Genomic DNA, 22196 nt, shown 5'->3' on the forward strand with positions numbered 1-22196 from the left:
TAAGGGGAATTAACATCTACCGAGGACCTAAAATGTACCTGTCCTTACAAATATTATATCTTTTTGTTCTCACAGTAAGCCTTACAAGATATTTTATTAAATTTTAAAATGTAGCACAATTATTCCCGGTTAATTTTGTAAAAATGACAATGGCATTATCATAAAATACTCTATTGCGCTACAGGCTACAGATCCTTGTATAAGTCAGTTAGGTTTGATTTCTTCAGCGATGCCCGTAACACCACCTAAATCATGTGCTCTACAAATACATACATTTTGGGAGGCAGGGGAGGGCACTAGGGAAAAGGAAAAGTAAAACAGAATAATTTTCTTTAAAAAGGATGACTGTAGGCAAGTTGTCTTCATATACAAATGACACCCTGTTTTAATACATGATACCTGTGAATTTCATTATTATGTGAGAACTTTGGCCATAGTACTTAGCTGTATCAAAGAATCATGAAGTTTATAAAAAGAAGCATGAAAAAGATTAATGTAGCTTAATTTTTTCCACTTTTGGCTGCTTAGAACTTACAGTTAGATTAGGGACAACCTCAGATATAAACTTCATGCATAATTTGGAAGGGAGTAATTTCTTAGTAAACTATGACATATGTTAACAAATAACAAAATGTTTATTTGAATGGGTGTATATATATCTATATATATTAGATGCAGAGGTTAAACCTAAAAAGTTTTATAATACTCACCGTATTTTAGGCTGCTTTTTAACACTTTCATAGTAAAACAAAAAGTTAATTTCATGGACACCTTCTTCATCTGGCCCACGTAACCACATTGGTAGCTGAACTGAAGCTCCAGGTAGAAGAACAGTGTCAGGAAGGGGAACAGGAATCACCTCTGGCTGACTTCCTATGCCAATGCCAAAGTCTACAGAAGAAGCTGATGATATGAGTGCTGTACACACAGAGGTAGAATCTGTCACAACAGTCTTGTAAGCACTACAGTTCTCAGAAGCTGAGGGACTTAGTGGTGTTAGAACAGCTGTGTTACCACCAAAAGTAAAGAACTCTGGACGTTTAGAAACAACCTTCAATCCAGTAAGAGGACATTTGCTGACATTGACAAATTCTACATATGCTTTTCGGATTTCTCCACAGAGAAGCCCTGTAGGAAAATGTATAAAGAACACCTGCATTGGAGGGAAAAAATATTATTATATTGTCTGTTAAAAATTCTGAACTTCTAATTAATAACGCTTTAAGATGCTGTATTTCTTTACTACAGGTTTACAAGTATTTTATTAATTCTCTTTGATATCTCCCTGGGTATGTGGTATTAAGAACTCCATTTTTAAAAAGAGGATGAGACAGAGACCAGTGTTACTCAGTAGCAGATTTCAGAGTTATGAATTAAAGGTACAGTGTCAATAACTAGAGGGCCACCGGCAAAACTTTCACAACTGTGTAGATTATGGACAAGAGAAGCTGTAAGTAATTTAGCATGGTTACATGAACAATTATCAGCTGAAAAACCCTTGACATTGTCAACTTAAAAAGTAGCTCAACTATCTATTTATACATCATTAAAATGAAAAGATGCACAACAGGTCTTAAAAGGGAAAAGCATACAGATGCATGATTCCATATGTATAATTTAAAAAGCCGTTATCTTCGAACATCCTCAGGCTTTCAGTAACCTGTGTGGAAGCAAAACCTGATCTGACAAATGGAGGCTCTTTATAGCCTTTTCCATTTAGTGTGATATTCATGTGGTTCACTTAAGCCACGTTAATGTGCTTGATTACCAGGTGCTGCCACAAACCCAACAGGGGTCACGTAACACTTTAGATAAAAACACACATGTACATGCACAATTTCTAAAAATTAAAAAAAAAAAATTTGACTTCCAACACATGCCTGGCCTCAGGATTTCAGATAAGAGATGGAAATACGGGCTAACAAAATCATCCAGTAAGTCATCTGCATTTAAAAGATCCAGAAGAATAAATGTCAGAAGTACTCTGACAGCATCTAAGAAAGGAAGAATATAAAGGTAACAGTATGAGGAATAAAGTTACAGCTGGCTGTCCCAAAGGAGTTATGAGAGGCCAGTGGAGGCTTCCCTGGTGGCACAGTGGTTGAGAGTCCGCCTGCCGATGCAGGGGACATGGGTTTGTGCCCCGGTCCGGGAAGATCCCACGTGCCGCGGAGCGGCTAGGCCCATGAGCCACGGCTGCTGAGCCTGCGCGTGGAGCCTGTGCTCCGCGATGGAAGAGGCCACAACAGTGAGAGGCCTGCGTACCGCAAAAAAAAGAAAGTCCAGTGGAAATATCTGTGTCTTTTAATCTAAGTTTGAATAGGACTTCATTATGGCCATATTCTTAAGGAATCAGATAAAATTTGGGGAAATCAGAAACTTTAAAAATTAACATGAGAAAATAAGGGATTAAGGCAGAAATCCAAAACACAGATTAAGAAGATGGGAAAAAATAAACCAAGTATAGCATTATACTGAAGACACTGATGATGTACTAATTAGCTAGTATCAAATAAGCTTAATCAAATAAGCTAAAATTTGTGAGGGAATATCAACTTTGAGTTGTTATATCAAAAACAACTGCATGAGTAAGTAACAAGTGAAAGAGAGTACTGTAAAGACACACTAAAACACACACCGATACCCAGATACCATCAATAAGGCTACAGCACTGGTAGAATGGGAAGGGTGATAGAATAAGACCAGTGATACACCACTTGTAGGATACTGTGTAATATACTTTTAGAATAAAGGTTTTACTAAATACACTATGTTGACTCTAAGGAGAACCAGTGTATCTAGCCTTTACTTCAAATGCACTGTTGCTGAAAGTCCTTTATTTATTTTTTGGGCGGGGGCAGCTACATTGGGTCTTAATTGTGGCACGCAGGATCTTTTCATTGCAGCATGTGGGCTCTTGGCTGCAGCGCACAGGCTCAGTAGTTGGGGTGTGCGGGCTTAGCTGCCCCATGGCGTGTGGGATCTTAGTTCCCTGACCAGGGATTGAACCTGCGTCCCCTGCACTGGAAGGTGGATTCTTAACCACTGCACCACCAGGGAAGTCCTTAAAAGTCCTTTTAAACAGGTGGTGTTTTGGACAGCTTCAAATTTTAATGGAAAATAAGACCAAGAACCAGGAATGTGACTTCTACTAATTTATCCTAAAGATATATGTGTGATATGCATATACATAATATATAAACTGATATGCATAAGGTTATTCATTGTGGTTTTATCTGTAACAGCAAGTGATTGGACACAAGTGACAGACAAGTCTGGTTGAATAAACTACATATACACAACTTATTGCCTATGCAGTGAGAACCTGAAGGGGCCTGCTCTTCTTTCTGCTATTCTATGTTAAAATTTATCCTAACAAAATGTTAAAAATTAATAAGTGAAGAAAAAGTTTTGGAATGACACCATTTTTTCTCCAACAGAACTTAAATACAAAATATTTCTAAGTAGATACAGCTCATAGCTCACTGTTTGCTTTCAGTATGCTATACACATTAGAGTTAACACATGACACTTTATCTTTTCTCAATGAGTTCCCCTAATTTTCATCCTCAATCTTGTTTTGATAAATATATACTGCTAGAGACTATTTCATCAGATGTTGTAGATTGATTACGTCTTTTACTACTTCCTTAAACACTTCAAACTCTATAAAGTATTTCTGACATAAGATATTAGGAATGGGAATATTCTATGATTTGTTTTTACTAATATTAATGTATACTACTGTTCATCCAAGTATAATATAAGGTCTCTTAACTAACCTCCATCATACCATGTCTGTTGGATTAACCAAGTTCTCTAGTATTTCAGTAGAAAATACTAAGTGATGTTTATGGAACTGAACATTAGTAGCTTTTGGCTTTCTACTAAACCCACCCTCTTTTATACCTTAAAGTACAACTTTTATCTGTAGATAAAATCTAGACATATACTGTACTTAGATTACTTGACAATTTCCTTTAGCTTCTCACTCTGAAGAAACCAAAACTGGAAACTTAAAATGTCAACTTATGGATGTGGAAGAAAGCATGAAAGATGAAATGAAACTCCTATTAGGAAACCCATACCAACACAAAGAACTCATAGAAAAGGCCTCTAACCTAAACCCACACCCCCAAAATAGTAAATAAATGGATATTCGTATGTTTTCAATTAAGGTAAAATGTTTGGGGTATGGATCTATTATGGTTTTTTTGATTATTCACTTTACAAGCTTTTTTGTTTAATCAACCAAACACCAGTTGCTGTATTATGTAGAACAAGAGGTCCTCTGCTCTAGAACACCCTCTTCAGGGAGAACTGCATCTATAACAATAAAATTAAAAAAACAAAACAGGGCTTCCCTGGTGGTGCAGTGGTTGAGAGTCCGCCTGCCGATGCAGGGGACACGGGTTCGTGTCCCGGTCTGGGAAGATCCCACATGCCGCAGAGCGGCTGGGTCCGTGAGCCATGGCTGCTGAGCCTGCGTGTCCGGAGCCTGTGCTCCGCAACGGGAGAGGCCACAACAGTGAGAGGCCCGCTTACCACAAAAACAAAACAAAACAAAAAAAACACTATGGTATGCAAGAGGCCAAGTTAAGTACAGAACCAGCAATATCGAAAACAAGATGAATGTAAATTTAAAGACTGTTGAGTTAAACAGAACTTAAAGTCAAACATCAACTAGTTCAACTTCCCTCATTTTATAAGTGAAGAAACTTTCCAAGATCATATAGAGATGGGCTTAGACAGAAGCTGAAAAGCTAAGCTCTATCCTTAACAATGTGTGCCTGAGAAGCATTGTACTTAAAAACCATTGGCACATTGAACAGTCTTAATAACTGAAGAACATTTAACTGATATGGTATAATAAAAACCATAAGCTAGGAGAATCTATAAAAACTGAGTATTTTTGTATTCTCTACTGATTTATCTCAAAACTTTAACCAGAGAGGTCAGAATCTCCCCTTTTGCAAGTAATATCTAGCAAATTCTTACATATACAATCTTAAGCAAAATGTTTATTAGTTAGTGACTTCTAAACTACAATGGTATTGAATAGCCCTAAAGTAACATTTGGATCCCAACTCATTTCATCTTCAGTCTCAAAACTCCTAGCTATAGCAATGCAATTGTAATAAAAATGCCAATTTTCATTATTGTATTATTGTGGGAACTTGACAAACTTGGACAAAAGTGGCACAAGTGTAAGAAAAAAATTATTATGAGCAGGCCTCGGCTTGCCAAATTAAAAAAAGATGATAAAGCGAGAGTACGGAAGTGACACAAAAACAGAAGAAGAAATGTCAAGGAGAATAGGTATCATCTGCATAATATACTTTCAGGATATTAGTATATTAGAAAGATGCCATAATAAGTTGCCAATATTCAATTAATGGTAATTGGGACTAAAAACAAAGTTTGATCCCTAACCCCTGACATTCATAGAGTATATTCCCTTGGATTTCAAAGCAAAGATACTAAACAATAAAACTATAAAAGTTTTGACTAGGGAAGTCTCTGTAAGTAAATATAAAACTTAGAAGCAACCAAGTAAAGGACTATCAGTTAAGAATGATTTAATATAAGTTAAAAATCTTTAAGTGGTGAAAGACACCAAATCAAAGTTAAAGTATGTGCAAATATTTATCAACCAGAAAGTGGCACTGCCATCAGTCTTTAATGAGTCTTTTATTTGCCCTACACAACTCCTTAAATGCAACATAATTAAGCAAGTGTAAAATCTGGGCAGAATACATGCAGCTCAACAATACCTTTCCCTTAACACACACACATCACCATTTTCATGAGCATGTTACCTACCCCACCACTATAGGATTAGTACCCATAAAATCATCCAATGAGAAAAAGGAAGTAACCCAATTAAAGGGTATCATATGGACTTACAGAAGAAAAAAATCATACGGACGAAAAAAATGAAGATTGACTAACCTATCAGTTATCAAAGAAATGCCATTTTGATTTGCAGAAGTTAAAAAAAAAACCTGATAGTATCCATTATGGCACAGATATGAAGCAATGGGCACTCTCATTCTGAAGGAAAAGTGTCAATTCCTACAGCCTTGCTGAAGGTAATTTTATAGTATATTGCATGATTGACCCAACAATTCCATTTCTAGAAGCCTAAACTAGAACATGAACAAAATATGTAAATAATGTTTACTGCAGAACTGTCAGTAATGATGAAAAACCAGAACCACACCCATCAATACGTAAATGATTAAAATACATTATAATGTATCTGAATAAAGGAACACCTTATCTAGCTGTTAAAAAAGAATTTTACTGATTGAAAACAAAAACCAAGTTTTGTTGTTAAAGACAAAAAGCAAGTCACAGGATAAAATGTGCAGTATGATTATTAAAAATATATATAAGTGTACAATGAAAGGTCTGTAAAGAGAAACATCAGTTTGGAATCACTGGCGCTTTCTGAAGGTGAATGACTAAGCTTCCAACTCCCCTACTAGGGAAACATGAGGATGCAGGAGGAAGACCCTCCTTCCAGTGTTCACACTTATACTTCATGGCTGTGCCACTGGCCTGCCTCTCAGGTAAACACCTGATTCAAGGTGGGCCATAGTTCTTTCCTAGATTTGTAATGAAGTGGCACAAAGACCAGAAGTTGTAAGACTGAAGTCATATCAAAAGTAATGCTTTCTAAAGGCTTTACGAATTCCCTGGAGCTGCTGAGTCCTTATTCTTCCTTGAGACCTACTGTTCTGTGATACTTTAGTTTCCATGAGATATTCCAAAATCCTTCAAACTAAATAATATTGGTGGGGGGAGGCGGGTTATGCTACCCAGCATCAGTTTCTATCTTTTGCAACTAAAAGATGGCATGAAAGTATGACAGGGTGGGATACAAAGAAAGTGAAGGGAATATTGGTTTTATTCATATAAAAATTATCTATATTGCTTAAATTTTTTACAAGAATTAACTCCTGTTATTTTTATATCCTACCCAGAAAGAGCCATTGATTTTAATAACAGCCAAAGTGTTCTTTCAGAAGGTTTTTCTCAACTTCCATTAGTATTTTGAGGATTATATCTTACAACCTGACTGTGACTTAATGCTAATTTGCATGATTATCTTATCTTTGTGAATTACATCTGTTCAGCATCAGCTTTTTTTTTTGGCCGCACCACACAGCACACGGGATCCCAGCTCCCCGACCAGGGATCGAACCCGCATCCCCCACAACCCCACAGTGGAAGTGCGGAGTCTCAACCACTGGACCACCAGGGAAGTCCCCAAGAATTTAAAAGTGCATTTCAATCTATCAATAATACCAAAGTCTAAAATTAATCTACCCAAAATATCATCCTTACAGATAAATTATTAAGTGCATGAAATTTTAAAAAGTGAAATACCTCCAACAGTGGCATTTCCTCAGTGATTATGGGATCTAGACGTCGATCAGGACCATATTTAATAGATGTTTTCTCTTCTTTTGTGTTGTTAAGTCGAGGACCTTGAATTTCTAAATCCTGTCTCCCTCGGACTGACATACTCAAGGAATGCTTTCCTGAAATAAAAAACAATCAATGCCCTAAAATAATTTGGTATGTTAACTGACATCAATTTAGCTTGAATGTATGAATACTGTATGTTTCAGATTATTTCTAGAAAAATTCTAGACAATTACTATTTAGCATTGTTAATCAAAGAATTAAGCATATTTTATTTCCATGCTTAACAACACATATTGTATGCTGCTTAATTTCTCATTTTGTTAGGATTTACTTACTTTGCAGAAGGACTACTAAATAGGAAGCTTTTGAAACCTATATTTAACCATAATGGCTATTAACCAAAAAGATCTATCTGACAGAACAGCTACTCATATTCAATATACATACTAATTTGAATTATTTCTGGATTTTTAAATAACTACATCTTCTTAATAGACTGCACAAAGAAAATTAAAGATAGTATAGGTAGCTTTCTCAAAATTAAACTCACTTAATAATCATGTGAGATTTTCCTCAAAAGCTTCCACACATTGCATGTAGGTGTGAAAAAAGCCAGGGTGTACAACTGTATTTCCTGCAGGAATACTTAGAGCCTTTAATGTGCTGAGATCACCGTGATACTCCCAGACCAGACACACTATGTAGCATTTCCCATACCTCATCTGACCCAGATCCCTATTAGCATTTTACATAGTAAATAGAACTACACTAAAACTTCATAAAAATTCTGCTATAAGATGCAATTTAATAGTTAATTCAGGTTCTCCTCCCACTAATGTCATAAAATATTTATTAATGCATATATTTGGTACCTTAAATGAAGCAATTAGCTATAATTTATTGACAACCGTAACTTTGTGGTACTCGATTAAAATCCTAGGTAGGCACAGTGGGAAAGGAAAGAAGCTTCAAAAAGTTTTTAACACTCAGTTTACTTACTTAAAATATTCAAAAATTAGCAAGATTATTTATAAAAGAATCTTGTCTGGTGCTTTTCAACCAAGAATTACACATATAGTACTAAAATGCATAAACACCATTCTCAACTTTAGTGTCAATTACACATATAGTACTAAAATGCAGAAACACCATACTCAACTTTAGTAACAATTTTTTGTTTATAATTTTTGAATTCTTATGGATTCATTCCACTTCTGTATACTTTTTAAAAAATGTTTTATTGAATTATCCTAGATGTGCAGGAAAGTAGAAATACCCAACTGAAGGTTAAAAGGACCAACAAATTTTCCAAGTGTTCCCAAAAGATTTCCCAATATAATCAGCTTTTGTAAATGCTAAATTCAAGTCTGCCAATGACCACAATTTGTTAAAAAAAAAAAAAATAAGACTTAGCTACTAAAATTAAGAGATAGAAGTGATGGATTTTATAGTAAACTCTCTCTCTAGCATCTTGTCAACTTAAACTCAAATAACAATTACAAGGTAATATTAGATGGGTTCCCTGAAATTAAAGGGCAAAAAAAAGGCAAACCATGTTAAACATGTATCTGGTAGTTTTACTCTTCAAAACTTTGTAAAACTTATCATCTGGGGCACCAAGAATATCAGCTTAACTCTAAATCCTACTCTTTTTACAAAACAGATGACAGAATTTAAGGTGTTTCACATCCAATGATATGAAAACACTGGTCTTTAGTTTTCATGTTCAAAAAATAGAATATATTAAGACAATTTTTGTACTGGCAGCAGACATCTCAACCAATGGTTAGAATATATTTAGTTAGAATTTACTAAATTTGGATCAATAACAAAAAAGAAAAATACATAGGGTAGAACCAAAGAATCATCAAAAATACATCAGAAGGGAATAAAGTTGTTTTATTTTTGAAGCAATGGCAGAGTTAAAAATAATCCTAATTATTCATTCTTTCATTTGATTAAATGCCTTACTAAATGTACATTAAACTTATTTTTAAAATACCTCATTTTTCATTTTATTCTATGGAGATTTAATTATTGGTTTCTATAGCTTTACCTGTGTGACATCCAGGAAGAGCACCAATGCCATCTACTGCCATGGAGCCCTGAATAGTGCCAAGATTATAAACAACTCCCAGAATATGCAGCTCCCCTATGTGATGGGGAAAGAGCTTTAGCCTTGCCTGTGGAGATATTTAAGTCACTCTTATTATCTGTTTTCATAGTCTCTTAAATAGTGCAATACCTAAATTCTGTAATACTGCAGAATTTATATTTAATATCAATAATTTAATATCAATATAAACTCATGACCTAAACTTAACTATCAATTGATTTCTCTTACTAGAAAGCATTTTCTTCAAAAGAAATTTTCTAAATTCAAAAGTTATAGGCCTGGATCCTCATCAATACTTTTAATAAAAACCAAAATATTCTGGTCAACCAAATATCATATGAAATTACAACACTCATCCCAAGAAGAAAGCAAAAACTTTTTTCACCAGGCTTCTTAGGAAATTAACAAACTAAAGACCACTGCAAACCTACTTTCCCAATCAATCTCCCCCCGTGCAATTCCACTTTCCTAATATTCCAAATTTTAGTTTTTTTTAAGAAAACTGGAATATAAAACAAACTGAATAAATGGATTTTTAAATTTTGTTTTCATCTTACTTTTAAAGACTTGACAGAAAAATAATGAAACAATTACCACTTTAGATTCTTCACTATTAATTAAGAATTCTGAAACAACTTCAGTTCCAATCATTTCAGATTCACCTTTTACCTGAAAAGTAAATTATGTAAAACATACATTCTAATGAATAAAGTATCAGATTATTAACATTTCTATGTATCAATATTTAAGAACAATAACAATAGTTATAGTTAGCATTTATTAGCTTTTCACCATGTGCTAAGCAATATGCAAAGTGCTTTGATTTCACACCGGCAGTAAAGTCATGCAGTAGTAGGTACTTGATTTATTTTATTTTCATTTCATTCAGTCCAATTCAACTGCAGAAGATAAGTGATCTACTCAAAGTCACAGCCACCAAGAAGGTAAAACCTCAAGAGATACAAGTTCAGTTGCTCATCGTAAAAAAAATGGCCAAAATGGCCATTTAATTTAATCTTGCAATAAGAGCAAATTTTTTCTTCTTTTACTCCGACCAGCCTCTTTTTCCAAATTGGCTAATTACACATGGAAAAAGTAATAACAGCTTAAGTAGGATACATAAGATTGGTGGACAATAACGGCAGTGCGGGAGAGCAAAAAAGTCCTGTCTCTTCCAAAAGCAGAGCTAAAGTTGGCTCACACTGGGGTAAACTTAATCCTCATAAACCCTGTTTAACTTTTACCATGAAATTAGTTAACTGACGCAAGAAATAAAAATTTCATTTCCCTAAATTCCAGTTCAGCATCTTAGTCCATCACCAGTAGAAGCTCATGAAGAAACCCAAAGAGTGTGAAATTTACAGAAAAAAGTGCAACTTCATTATACACAATGACAATTTTCACTTAACTTTAATAAACCTCCTTTAAAACCTAACATCTTGAACAGACTAACATACATCAAAAGTTAATAGAACTTTGAAAAAACTTTTCCAAGAGTGAATAATTTATACTCTTCTAATTTGTATTCCAGGCATCCAAAAAACATTAGAAAAATTACTGAGGTTGCTAAAATTCAAGTCAGAATAGAGCCTGGGAAACCTCAATCTTTCAAAACTATTCACAATAAGTATAAATAATCACAAAATGTCTTCAATGAATTTAAGCAGCAAGACTTAAGACTTAATAAGGCAATCTTTAAAAAAATGAAAATGCTTCAAGAGAAATAGTTTAAATAGTTTAAAGTTAGTATAACAGACATCTTCTTTCAAGTTCTCCCTTCATAAATCAGCACCAAAATATTGGGATATTTCCCAATTTAAAAATAAATTTTACCACTTTATTAAAGCATATAGCAAGGTAGTATAAAGAAGTATAAGTAACATAATAGATATTGGTGAATAAACTAATAAATAACTAAGTAAAAAAAGTATTTGCCCAAGTTATTTCTATTACAATCAGCTGCGTAACAAAATTTCCTGCCTCAAAAATAACTATCTTAAATATATAAAGAAATTATTACAGACATACATAAGAAAAAAGATAAATATAAATGAAAGTTATGACAATTCACAAAAGAAGAAATATAAAAACAAGAACTTCAACTTCACTAGAAATCAATGAAATGGAAAATAAAATAGTAAGACAGCATTTTTCTTAACCCATAAAATCGAGACTTTTTTAAATAAATAAGAATACTTAATCTTGCAAAGATGAGATACCCAACCCCATATACTGCTGGTGCAAAGCTTGCTGGTATGACCTTTTGGGAAACCAAGAGTATTAAAATATTTATTCCCTAAAATATTCTAACTTCATGGCTAGGAATTTTTCCTACAGAAGTAATCAGGATATGAAACTATGTACCCAAATTTTCACCAATGAATTATTATAATAGTAAACAAATGAAAACTTCCAAAACTACTACCAATGGAGAGAGTAGAACAGCTTACAGACCATTCGTGTTATGGAATATTATACAAAAATGAAATATTAATATTTTTAATACCAAAATATGCATATAAATACAGAATGAAAAAAGCAACATACATAATGAGAATCCCACATATGAGGAAAAAACATACAAATGCAAATGATTAGAAAGGCATACAAAAGTGTTAAAGTAGTTATTTCTAAATACTGAGAAGAGAGTGAAATCTAAGAAGCAAAACAAATGAACAAACATAACAAAACAGAAACAGTCATAGATACAGAGAACAAACAGGTAATTGCCAGGGGGCAGGGTGGGAGGAAATAGGTGAGGGAGATTAAGAGGTACAAACTTCCAGTTGCAAAGTCAATGAGTCACAAGAAATGTACAATGTGGGGAATATGGGCAATAACCCTGTAACATCTTTGTATGGTGACAGATGACAACTAGACTTATTATGGTGATCATTTAAAAATGTACAGAAATAGCAAATCACTATGTTGTGTATCAGGAACTAACATAGCATTGTAGGTCAATTATACCTCAAAAACAAAATAAACAAATGAACAAACTCATAGAAAAAGAGATCTGATTTGTGGTTATCAGAGGCAGGGAGTGGGGAGATGGGGAACTGGATGAAAGAAGTCAAAAGATACAAAATTCCAGTTGTAAGATAAGATACCAGAAACATAATGTACAGCATAATAAGTACAATTAACACTGTTGTACGTTATATAAGAAAGTTAAGAGAAAATCCTAAGCATTCTCATCACAAGGAAAAATATTTTCTTCTATTTCTTTAATTTTGTACCTATATAAGATGATGGATGCTAGTAAACTTACTATGATAACCATTTCTTGAGGTATGTTAAGTCAAATCATTATGCTGTACACCTTAAACTTATACAACGCTGTATGTCAGTTATATCTCAATAAAACTGGAAGAAATAAATGCTGAGAAGACAAAACAGTTTTACTTCTATCCTCATCTTCTTCTGTACTCTCAATTTTCAATAAGCATATCTCATACTTTTTGTAACTAGAGAAAATAAGCATAAAAAAAGAGTAACTTCAGCTCACTGAACAGAAGTTGAAATGCTATTACAGCATCTGTTAGACTGTTACTGAAACATGCTTATTACAAATACCTTTTAACAACTTACTAGTTCTTTAACTTCATTTTCCTTTCCACTGACATCTTTAGGTTGAAACTTCCAGAGCAATGACAAATCAGTCAACAAAAGTGGAACTTTCAAAGGGTTTCTAAAAGCCACTTCCACTGTTACTGGCTCTATAAAAGAAAGGCCTAAATTAATAACTTGAATAAACCCCATACATCACCCTATGCTTCAATTCTCTGAACACACCTTGCTTTCACAGCTCTGCATTTCTGCCTATCACCTTGTAAACGTCCATTTATTCAGGATCCAGTTTAAATTACCTTCTCAAGAAGATTTCCCCAATTTCTCTGTACCAAAGAATGTCATTCTGTCTTCTATATTTCAAAAGCACATTGCATATTCCTGTATTAAAGCCCCCACTGCATGGTTTTATAAATGCAGCTCACTATATTATGAGTACTCAATTTACTTTTGCATCCCCAACTTCTAGTCATATTTGGCATGCAGAACATTATCTTGAGGGCTTCCCTGGTGGTGCAGTGGTTAAGAATCTGCCTGCCAATGCAGGTGACACGGGTTCGAGCCCTGGTCCGGGAAGATCCCACATGCCACGGAGCAACTAAGCCCGAGCGCCACAACCACTGAGCCTGCACTCTAGAGCCCGCGACCCACAACTACTGAGCCCACGTGCCACAGCTACTGAAGCCCGTGTGCCTAGAGCCCGTGCTCCGCAACAAGAGAAGCCACCGCAATCAGAAGCCCGCACACCGCAATGAGAAGCTTGCGCACGGCAATGAAGAGTAGCTCCTGCTCGCCACAATTAGAGAAAGCCCACGTGCGGCAACAAAGACCCGACGCAGCCCAAATAAATGAATTAATTAATTTAATTAAAAGAAAAAACAAAAACTCCCACATTATCCTGAATACACTGTAAACAAAACAAATAAAAGCTGATTCACGTTGTTGTACAGCAGAAACTAACACAACATTGTAAAGCATTTATACTCCAATAAAGATGTGGGAAAAAACAAAAAACAAAAAAAACCATGAATAGAAATTCAAGGGACTTCCCTCGCTGTCCAGTGGGTAAGACTCCACGCTCCCAATGCAGGGGGTCTAGGTTGGATCCCTGGTCGGGGAACTAGATCCCGCATGCGTGCCACAACTAAGAAGTACGCATGCTACAACTAAGAAGATCCCGCATGCTGCAACTAAAGATCCTGTGTGCCACAACTAAGACCCAGCACAGCCAAAATAAATAAATATAAATAAATAAATAAATAAATATTTTTTGGAAAAGAAATTCAAGTATATCACCTTCTACAACTGCAAGCGGAAATCTTGAGTTATCTGAGTAACTGTTCAAGCAGTACTCTGTGGGATGGAAGTTGGATGGAAGTACTCCTCTATTGACCACAGCCACAACGTGTTCCTCAAGTTCTCGCCACTGCTGAGAGGATTCAGAGTCATATTCTTGATCAAGACTTACATGAGTAGCTGCTTGCTTTTCACCTTAAAAAAAAAGAAAAATGTCACTATTAAATACACATATTTATTAACACCTGCCCTCAAATGAAATATATTTAAAATAAAGGTCTAAGGTATCCAAATAAACACATATACCATTCTTGCCTATTTCCAATTATCTGAGAGAAAAATATCCTCTTACTAATTCTAGCCTGATTGGAACTTAACTTATACTATTGATGCTTTTTTCCTTCTGACTCTGAAAGAATACATCTTCCTAGTTGTCTACAATTTTATATGAAATATTTCAAACATACGCACAAAGCATGGAGAATAATATAACAAATACTTGTATATCAAAATTTAACAAATGTCAACTTTGTTATATGATCCCAAATTTTATTTAAAAATAAAATAAATGTTACAGGCCTCCCTGGTGGCGCAGTGGTTGAGAGTCCGCCTGCCGATGCAGGGGACGCGGGTTTGTGCCCCGGTCTGGGAGGATCCCACATGCCGCGGAGCGGCTGGGCCCCGTGAGCCATGGCCGCTGAGCCTGCGCGTCCGGAGCCTGTGCTCCGCAACGGGAGAGGCCACAACAGTGAGAGGCCCGTGTAACGCAAAAAAAAAAATAATAATAATAAATAAATAAAATAAAATAAAATTTTTTTTAAAAAAAATAATAAATGTTACAGATAGAGTTGATGTCCTCTATGTCACCCTCCCCAATCCTGTCACTCACTCTCCTTCATCTCCTCCACTGGTACCACTTCTTCCCAGAGTTACTCTGAAGCTGAAGTATAGCATTCACACTCATATTTTTTATTTGTTTTACCTTACCAAATGAGTGTATACATAAACAGTTCATAGAGTTGGTTTATATTTTTGAAATTTATATACATGGAATTACATTTCAGCCATCATTCTGCAACTTTTCCACTCAGCTTTATGTTGTGGGTATTGTCCATGAAACCATTATATGAATGTACCAAAATTTATCAATTCATTCCCTGCTGTTTTACTTTTCTTGCTACTAAAAACAATGCTGCTATAAGCATCCTGATAAATATTTTTAAATAAATTACTAAATTAGCTCTTAAAAAGAAACATATTAAGCTCCAATTAAGAAGGCTTAAAATTACAAAGTTTACTTCAACATGCATGAAGACCCTTGATGTATTTATACTTTTGGCCCAGGACTGCCATTCTATGGCTCAATGCTAAGGAAATAATCCTATGGTTTTTTTTGTTTTTTTGCAGTACGCAGGCCTCTCACTGTTATGGCCTCTCCCGTTGCGGAGCACAGGCTCCGGACGCGCAGGCCCAGCAGCCATGGCTCACGGGGCCCAGCCGCTCCGCGGCATGTGGGATCTTCCAGGACTGGGGCACGAACCTGCGTCCCCTGCATCAGCAGGCGGACTCTCAACCACTGTGCCACCAGGGAAGCCCAATCCTATGTTTTAAAGAAGTCTTACAACAAGAACAGCATAATATTGGCAACTGTTCACTGCATCTGTATACATTTGAAATTTTCCATAATAAAATGTTAAGGCAAGTTTTATCCACAAAAATGTCTATTATAACTTAGATTTTATATAAGCAAAAAGATGGAATATAACAAGCAAATGTTACAATACTTTATATGCACTGAATGGAATATTTTACAGCCATTAAAGATGTTTATCAAGATTATGTAAAAACATGAGAATTCTTTATATTATATAAGAAAAGTCATTATGAGTACGGCTATTTTGTTGTTATTGTTTTTAGTTTTTAAAGCTGGAAGGAAAACCCCGAAGTAGTAGCTCAGGTAGCAGGATAATAGATGATATGGTATTGCTGTTTATTTTCAAATATTCTTTAACAACTACACATTATTTTTTAAATGGAAAAAGATGAAAAAACTTAAAAAAAAAAAAAAGTCAAGCGGTAACAAAGCCAAATTAAACTTTACTAACCATCTGCTGGTCGTCTGTCGTGGCCAAAGAAAACCCGTGTTGCTGAACTGTTAATATATGGTAAAGGAAGCTGCGGTAAAGGACCATCTGGTGATAGCTGACTTACATTCTAGGAAAAATACCAAAGAAAAGAACAATTTTTGAGAAAACTTAGTTATCTTCAAAATGTACTTCCTCATTTTTTAATACACAAGATATTAAAAACATGTTAAACAAGAATATTAATTACTAGTTTTACTTAATATTTGAGTCATAAAATTTTATAACTGGGAAGAACTTTAGATATCATTGATTGTGGTCCAGGAGAATCTCCCTAAGGTTACTCCGCTAGTTAGTTCCCTCTAGATGTTATACCTCCAAATATTATTATTATTATTATTATTTTTAATCACACCACCACCCCACCGCTTTCCCCCCTTGATGTCCATACATTTGTTCTCTACATCTGTGTCTCTATTTCTGCCCTACAAATTGGTTCATCTGTACCATTTTTCTAGGTTCCACATATATGCACTAATATACGGTATTTTTCTCTTTCTGACTTAACTTCACTCTGTATGACAGTCTCTAGATCCACCCACGTCTCTACAAATGCCCCAATTTCATTCCTTTTTATGGATGAGTAATATTCCATTGTATATATGTACCACATCTTGATTTTTGTATGTTTTTTACCTGGACTCATTATAGCATCCTATCTGCCAAAATTCTTACCCATATGATTTCAAATTAATAAAGTATAAAAGGGTAATTATATTTTGCAGGACAGATAAAATATTTACTATTCATGGACCCTGAGGAAAAAATTACAACTTTCCATTTCTCCACAAAACAATGCTTTAAAGTTACTATCCTCCTGTCTCAGTGAAATACTTTTTCTTCCGATTAATTCTTCTGCATTATATCAAATTAATCTATCTACCTCCCACAGATCCGTATCTCCTTATCTTTCATAGGAAAAAGAGAGGAATGTACTTTCCAAATGGGGAGATAACCCAATATACTGTAAAACCAGTTATAATTCAAAAATACGTAATAAAGAAACAGTCCAGAAAGCTCATGGAATCTTTTCTTTTTTTAAGATTCCAAGTACAGATACAAATGTTTACTGGAATATTAAAATTCTCTTTTATGAGAACTGTGGAAAGGTAGCACAACTCAGATCTATGACCAAAAAGCCTAGCCTGCCATATTAAGACAGATAATTGCATATATTCTAATAAAAACACTTATAAGACTCCTACTAGCTAGTACTGAATGTGCTTTTTGCTGAAAATAATGACAAATATAATTTTAATATCCACTACTGAAAATAAGTGTTCACCTTGTAAACATAAAGATATTCTCTGAGGAAAGCCCCTTGTTGAGCAGCAGATTGTTTACTTTCATTGATTAAAATATGCCTAAAAGCAGACACAGCATTGTCCAGTTGCCTAAGAGTATAGGACTGACGTCCAATGGTGAAGTTAATGTGATCCTCTGCAAGAGACCAGCCTTTTCCTTTGTAAACTTGCATGGCTTGACAATAGCAGCGTAAAGCATGTTTCTTCTGTAAGAAAATATACAAAGTATTACAATCCAAATTTCTCTTGGACTGGAAAACACACACACACACACACACGAAATCAAGTAACTGGTAATTAGTTCTTCCTCTAACAGACACTGGGATGATGAGGAAAATGAAACTAACATTTATGAAAACCCCTTTGCAATTACTGCTAAAAACCAAGAGGTCCTGAAGCAAACAAGTAGCTGCTCTGTCCAAGGGCAAGAAGTCTAAGAAGTCAGGGCTAATAATGACTTCATGAAAAACCATCTGGGAGTTTCCAGAGCAGTAGCACATGGAGTCATGGATCAGTTAGAGACTTGCCATTAGCTTGCAGGTGAGAGCTATCTTGTAAAGTCTAAATTTTGTTATGGTTAGCTCTCTATACCACCACACTGGGCTGAACAGTAATGTGCACACTAATACTGCATATATGAGTATATGGTGTAAGTATGTACATATATTTATTGCTCTTGTTTGTTTGGCAGTGTAGTGATAAAGTTTGGCATCCGTTTCTTCTGCCCACCGCTGCATCCTGCCACACCCATGAGCAGATATTTGGCTTTAATTACATATCACTGCCACCCTCTGAACTCAGACAACTTCCATTCTAAAAATGGGATTTGGTACCAAGAAAAAGGCTTCTCTCCATCTAACCTTTTGCTTCAGACTAAATTCTTGTAACCACTCCCCTCTCCAGGGCAGATTTACAAATTCTGTACCATGTTTAACCAGAATTGTTCATTTTTTAAGGAAATGTTTTCTTGAAAAGAGATAAAGAAAGCAAATCAAAATCATCTGCCACTTGAGAGCATGCAATAAGAACAGTCTCTCTTTTGTGATATTCTTACAAAGATACCCGATTTGAATCTCAGGATGAGGAAACATCAGATAAGCCTAAACTGAGGGACATTCTATAAAATAATTGGCCTATAATCGTCAAAAGTGTCAATATCATAAAAGTCAAAGTATCCTTCTGAACAGGATCCTTCACTATAAAGGACATTTAGGGGGCAACTATCAACACCTGAATGGTGTCTAAGGATTAGATAGTAGTACTGTATTAGTACTAAGTTCTTGATTTTCACTGTTGTTTTATGGTAATACAGGAGAAAAAATTTTGTTTCTAAGAAACAGGAAATATGTCCTAAAGTACTGGGGGTACTGGGGCACCAGGTACACAACTCTCAAATGGCTCAAGTAAACAAAAGCTTCTCAACTGTGCTTGTAACTTTTTTATAAGTTTGAGATTATTTCAAAATAATTTTTAAGTGATGTTTCTTTAAAAAACAAAAAACCCAATCTTCGTACTTCATTTAGTAAAGGAACACAGTTACTGAATCTTAAAAACTGAGAGATACAGAGAAACAAACGTGTCTAGAAGTGTCGCGTTCAAATGCATTTTTTAGGATCTCTTGAAAAAGCGTCTAAAGAGATTTAAGAGGTAACAAGGATTTAAAGCCTGCCTTTTGAAATAAAAAATAGAAAGACTGTCCAGGGTATTCTGGGCACAAACACCTTCTCCAGCACTTTCTTAATTTTTTTTTTAACTGTAAAAGTCTCTTATAATGTCGGTTCTCTAACTTTAAATACCTTATATGTGTTCATATTCTTAATGAAAAAATTGAATTATAAAAAATTTCTGGGGACAAGTAATTCAACATGAACTCACAGAGAGGACTGAGAAATGACATTACTATATATATAATCTCCTCTATGCTCCTCACTCATCCCTCCCAATACATACACCTGTTTTTAATGGAAATGTTATAAAAAGTTGGTGCTTCTCAGAAACAACCTGGCCTCAGTCAGAATTACGTGCCCTATGCGTGCCCTATCTTCCAAGGAAGATAACTGTTCTTGACAAACTTCAATGGGACATATATTTGCTTTTCCAATAGGTCTTCATTACCAGTTATATTTTCAAGTTTCTACTACTTGAGAAAGCGATTCCCTGGGTTCAAGGTATACAGAGTGGTCACAAAACAGCAACCTACCTTGGAATCATTAACTCCATGAGATAACTACAGTTAAAGATAATTATTAGGCCAGATAGCAAATGTATGTCAACCTACCACAATGTAGCCATTTTTAACTTGCTATGCATTTCCTAGAAACAATATGCCCTGTACTTTTAGAAGGTAAATACAAGATCCAATGACATCATAACCACAAATGAAACCATTCACAAAAGTGGACAAAGATGTGGAAAAAGGATAACTTATTTTTAATAAGAGACACAATCATTCCTAATGGGGCATATAATTATTCTTCCAAGGAAAGGAAACCACATGCTTAACACATTTTGTAGATTTCTGAATAACACTTTTTAAGCAAAGATAAACAATGGAATAGTATGTTTCAGATGCATTTTATACTTACTATGGAAAAAGAGCTGTGAAAAATCAGAGCCTTTTTATTTTTTTCCCCCACTTCAGAGCCTGAGAAATTCTAATACATAAAGTACATCAAATTATTATAAAGACTTTTAATTTTATAAATATTTTTAGTTTTGTATTTAATATAAAGCAAGGTCACATATTTTCTAATTTGCCAGTTTCCAAAAATAGAGGGAAGAACCCAAATCTTGAAAAGTTGGTTTTTAAAAATCATGGCATTCTTACATGAAATTGAGAATAATTTTAGAACACCTTTATTTCTTTGTATCTTTGAAATAACATATAATTTACAACACTGGCATGTTTTGGTTATCGCAGACTTTGAAAAATGTATGTTCATAAAAATTCTTATTAACTAAATTCAAAAATATCCTCACACTCCCTGACTAGATTAAAAAATTCCTTAAGAGACAAGACATGTTAGTTTTACGGGTGTAAGCTCAGCTCCTAGCCAAAGTCCCTGGAATATAGAGATGATTACTCAACCCACACTTCTATCTATATTTACAGTAAACCACCATATCTCAACTGCTGTTACCACTCTAGAAAGTGGTAACTGCCTCTAGAAAGGTCCCTCCAGCTAACGCTTAAAAGGAAAACTGGGGCCAGAGAATCTCTCTAAATTAATAAAGATCTTTTCCAACCCAACTGCTCCCAGGGACAAGAGACAGAAGATTTCTACCCATTAAATATTTAGTAAATACTATTAAGAGACATTCTGAGAGATAATAGAAGACCAGAGTTGAAGTAGGGAGGGTTTAATCACCTTTAAGAAGAATTAAAATTACTTCAGTGCAGTATATCTGGCCTTCACATATATGATTTAGTTTAACCTCACAAAAATTGGGGCAAAATTCCAAATTTTATAAATAAAAAAAAAAAAAGGAGGCTCAAAGACATAACTTTAAATAGTCAAGTTGTGAGTAGATCAAGATTTAAACTCAGATTTGTCTAAATCCAAATCTCATGTCCTTACCAATATAACACATTACCTCAGAACAAAATTTAATTCCATCTTTAGAACTTTAAATCAAAAATTGACAAATAACATACATCTATAAACTAAACAAATTATAACAAATAAAAATTAAAATAAATAAATTATTGTCTTTTTAAAGCAAATGCACTCACTTGCCCTGCTTTACTAAACCGGTGGCCTGCCAGTATCATATGAAACGCATATTTTCTAACCATGGGACTCTTCATGTTTATAAAGCAATGTGCCGCCTGCTCCAAAAGAAGTGCACTTCGAAGATCAGAATCCTATTGAATGTTAAAGAAAAAGAAGGTTAACTTCACAAAATTAAAAGTAAAGAGGTAATTAGTGAAAAAAACATTTACCTTCTTAAAATAATATATAGCATACACAATATTTAACTTAGGAGTATCTGAGGGCAGAGATCAAGAGACAATCCAGTCTTGATGATTCTTTCTTCCAATAAGCCAAATTTTAAAAACGTTCAAAAAAGTCTCTATCATGAAATATTTTCTTTTGCTTTTCATAGAGCCAAATGTCTGGTTATGATATGCCCCATGTAATAAATCTGTGAAGAAATGCAATCCTTTTTCAAATGGCAAAAAAAGAATATAAACTGGGAATTTAATACAGGTATACTGATTTAAAGATAAACCAGAAAATGGAGTACAGAAAAAAATATATTCACACCAATCTAATTTCTTCTGGAAACTGATCTGTGACATACAATAGCATACTTCCATCCATCCAA

At 34.6% G+C, this 22196-nt stretch overlaps 1 protein-coding gene across 3 annotated transcripts in view; it reads right to left on the bottom strand.

Moving 5' to 3' along the window:
- TRAPPC8 (trafficking protein particle complex subunit 8) overlaps positions 1-22196 on the bottom strand; it is a 92874-nt gene that overhangs the window by 28882 nt on the left and 41796 nt on the right. For 2 of the 3 annotated variants that reach the window (XM_081252084.1, XM_081252083.1), the window contains exons 12-20: positions 21601-21732; positions 17849-18073; positions 16525-16633; positions 14420-14614; positions 13145-13272; positions 10148-10222; positions 9494-9620; positions 7396-7550; positions 711-1153 (exon numbers count right to left, since the gene is read on the bottom strand). In XM_081252084.1, coding sequence (XP_081108210.1) covers positions 711-1153; positions 7396-7550; positions 9494-9620; positions 10148-10222; positions 13145-13272; positions 14420-14614; positions 16525-16633; positions 17849-18073; positions 21601-21732 — 1589 coding nt within the window. The remainder of the gene's footprint in view (positions 1-710; positions 1154-7395; positions 7551-9493; positions 9621-10147; positions 10223-13144; positions 13273-14419; positions 14615-16524; positions 16634-17848; positions 18074-21600; positions 21733-22196) is intronic. The other variant, XM_081252085.1, reaches the window with a different exon arrangement.

The sequence above is a fragment of the Mesoplodon bidens genome, assembly GCF_964165515.1.
Source record: "Mesoplodon bidens genome assembly, chromosome: 13".
NCBI classification, from domain to species: Eukaryota; Metazoa; Chordata; class Mammalia; order Artiodactyla; family Ziphiidae; genus Mesoplodon; species Mesoplodon bidens.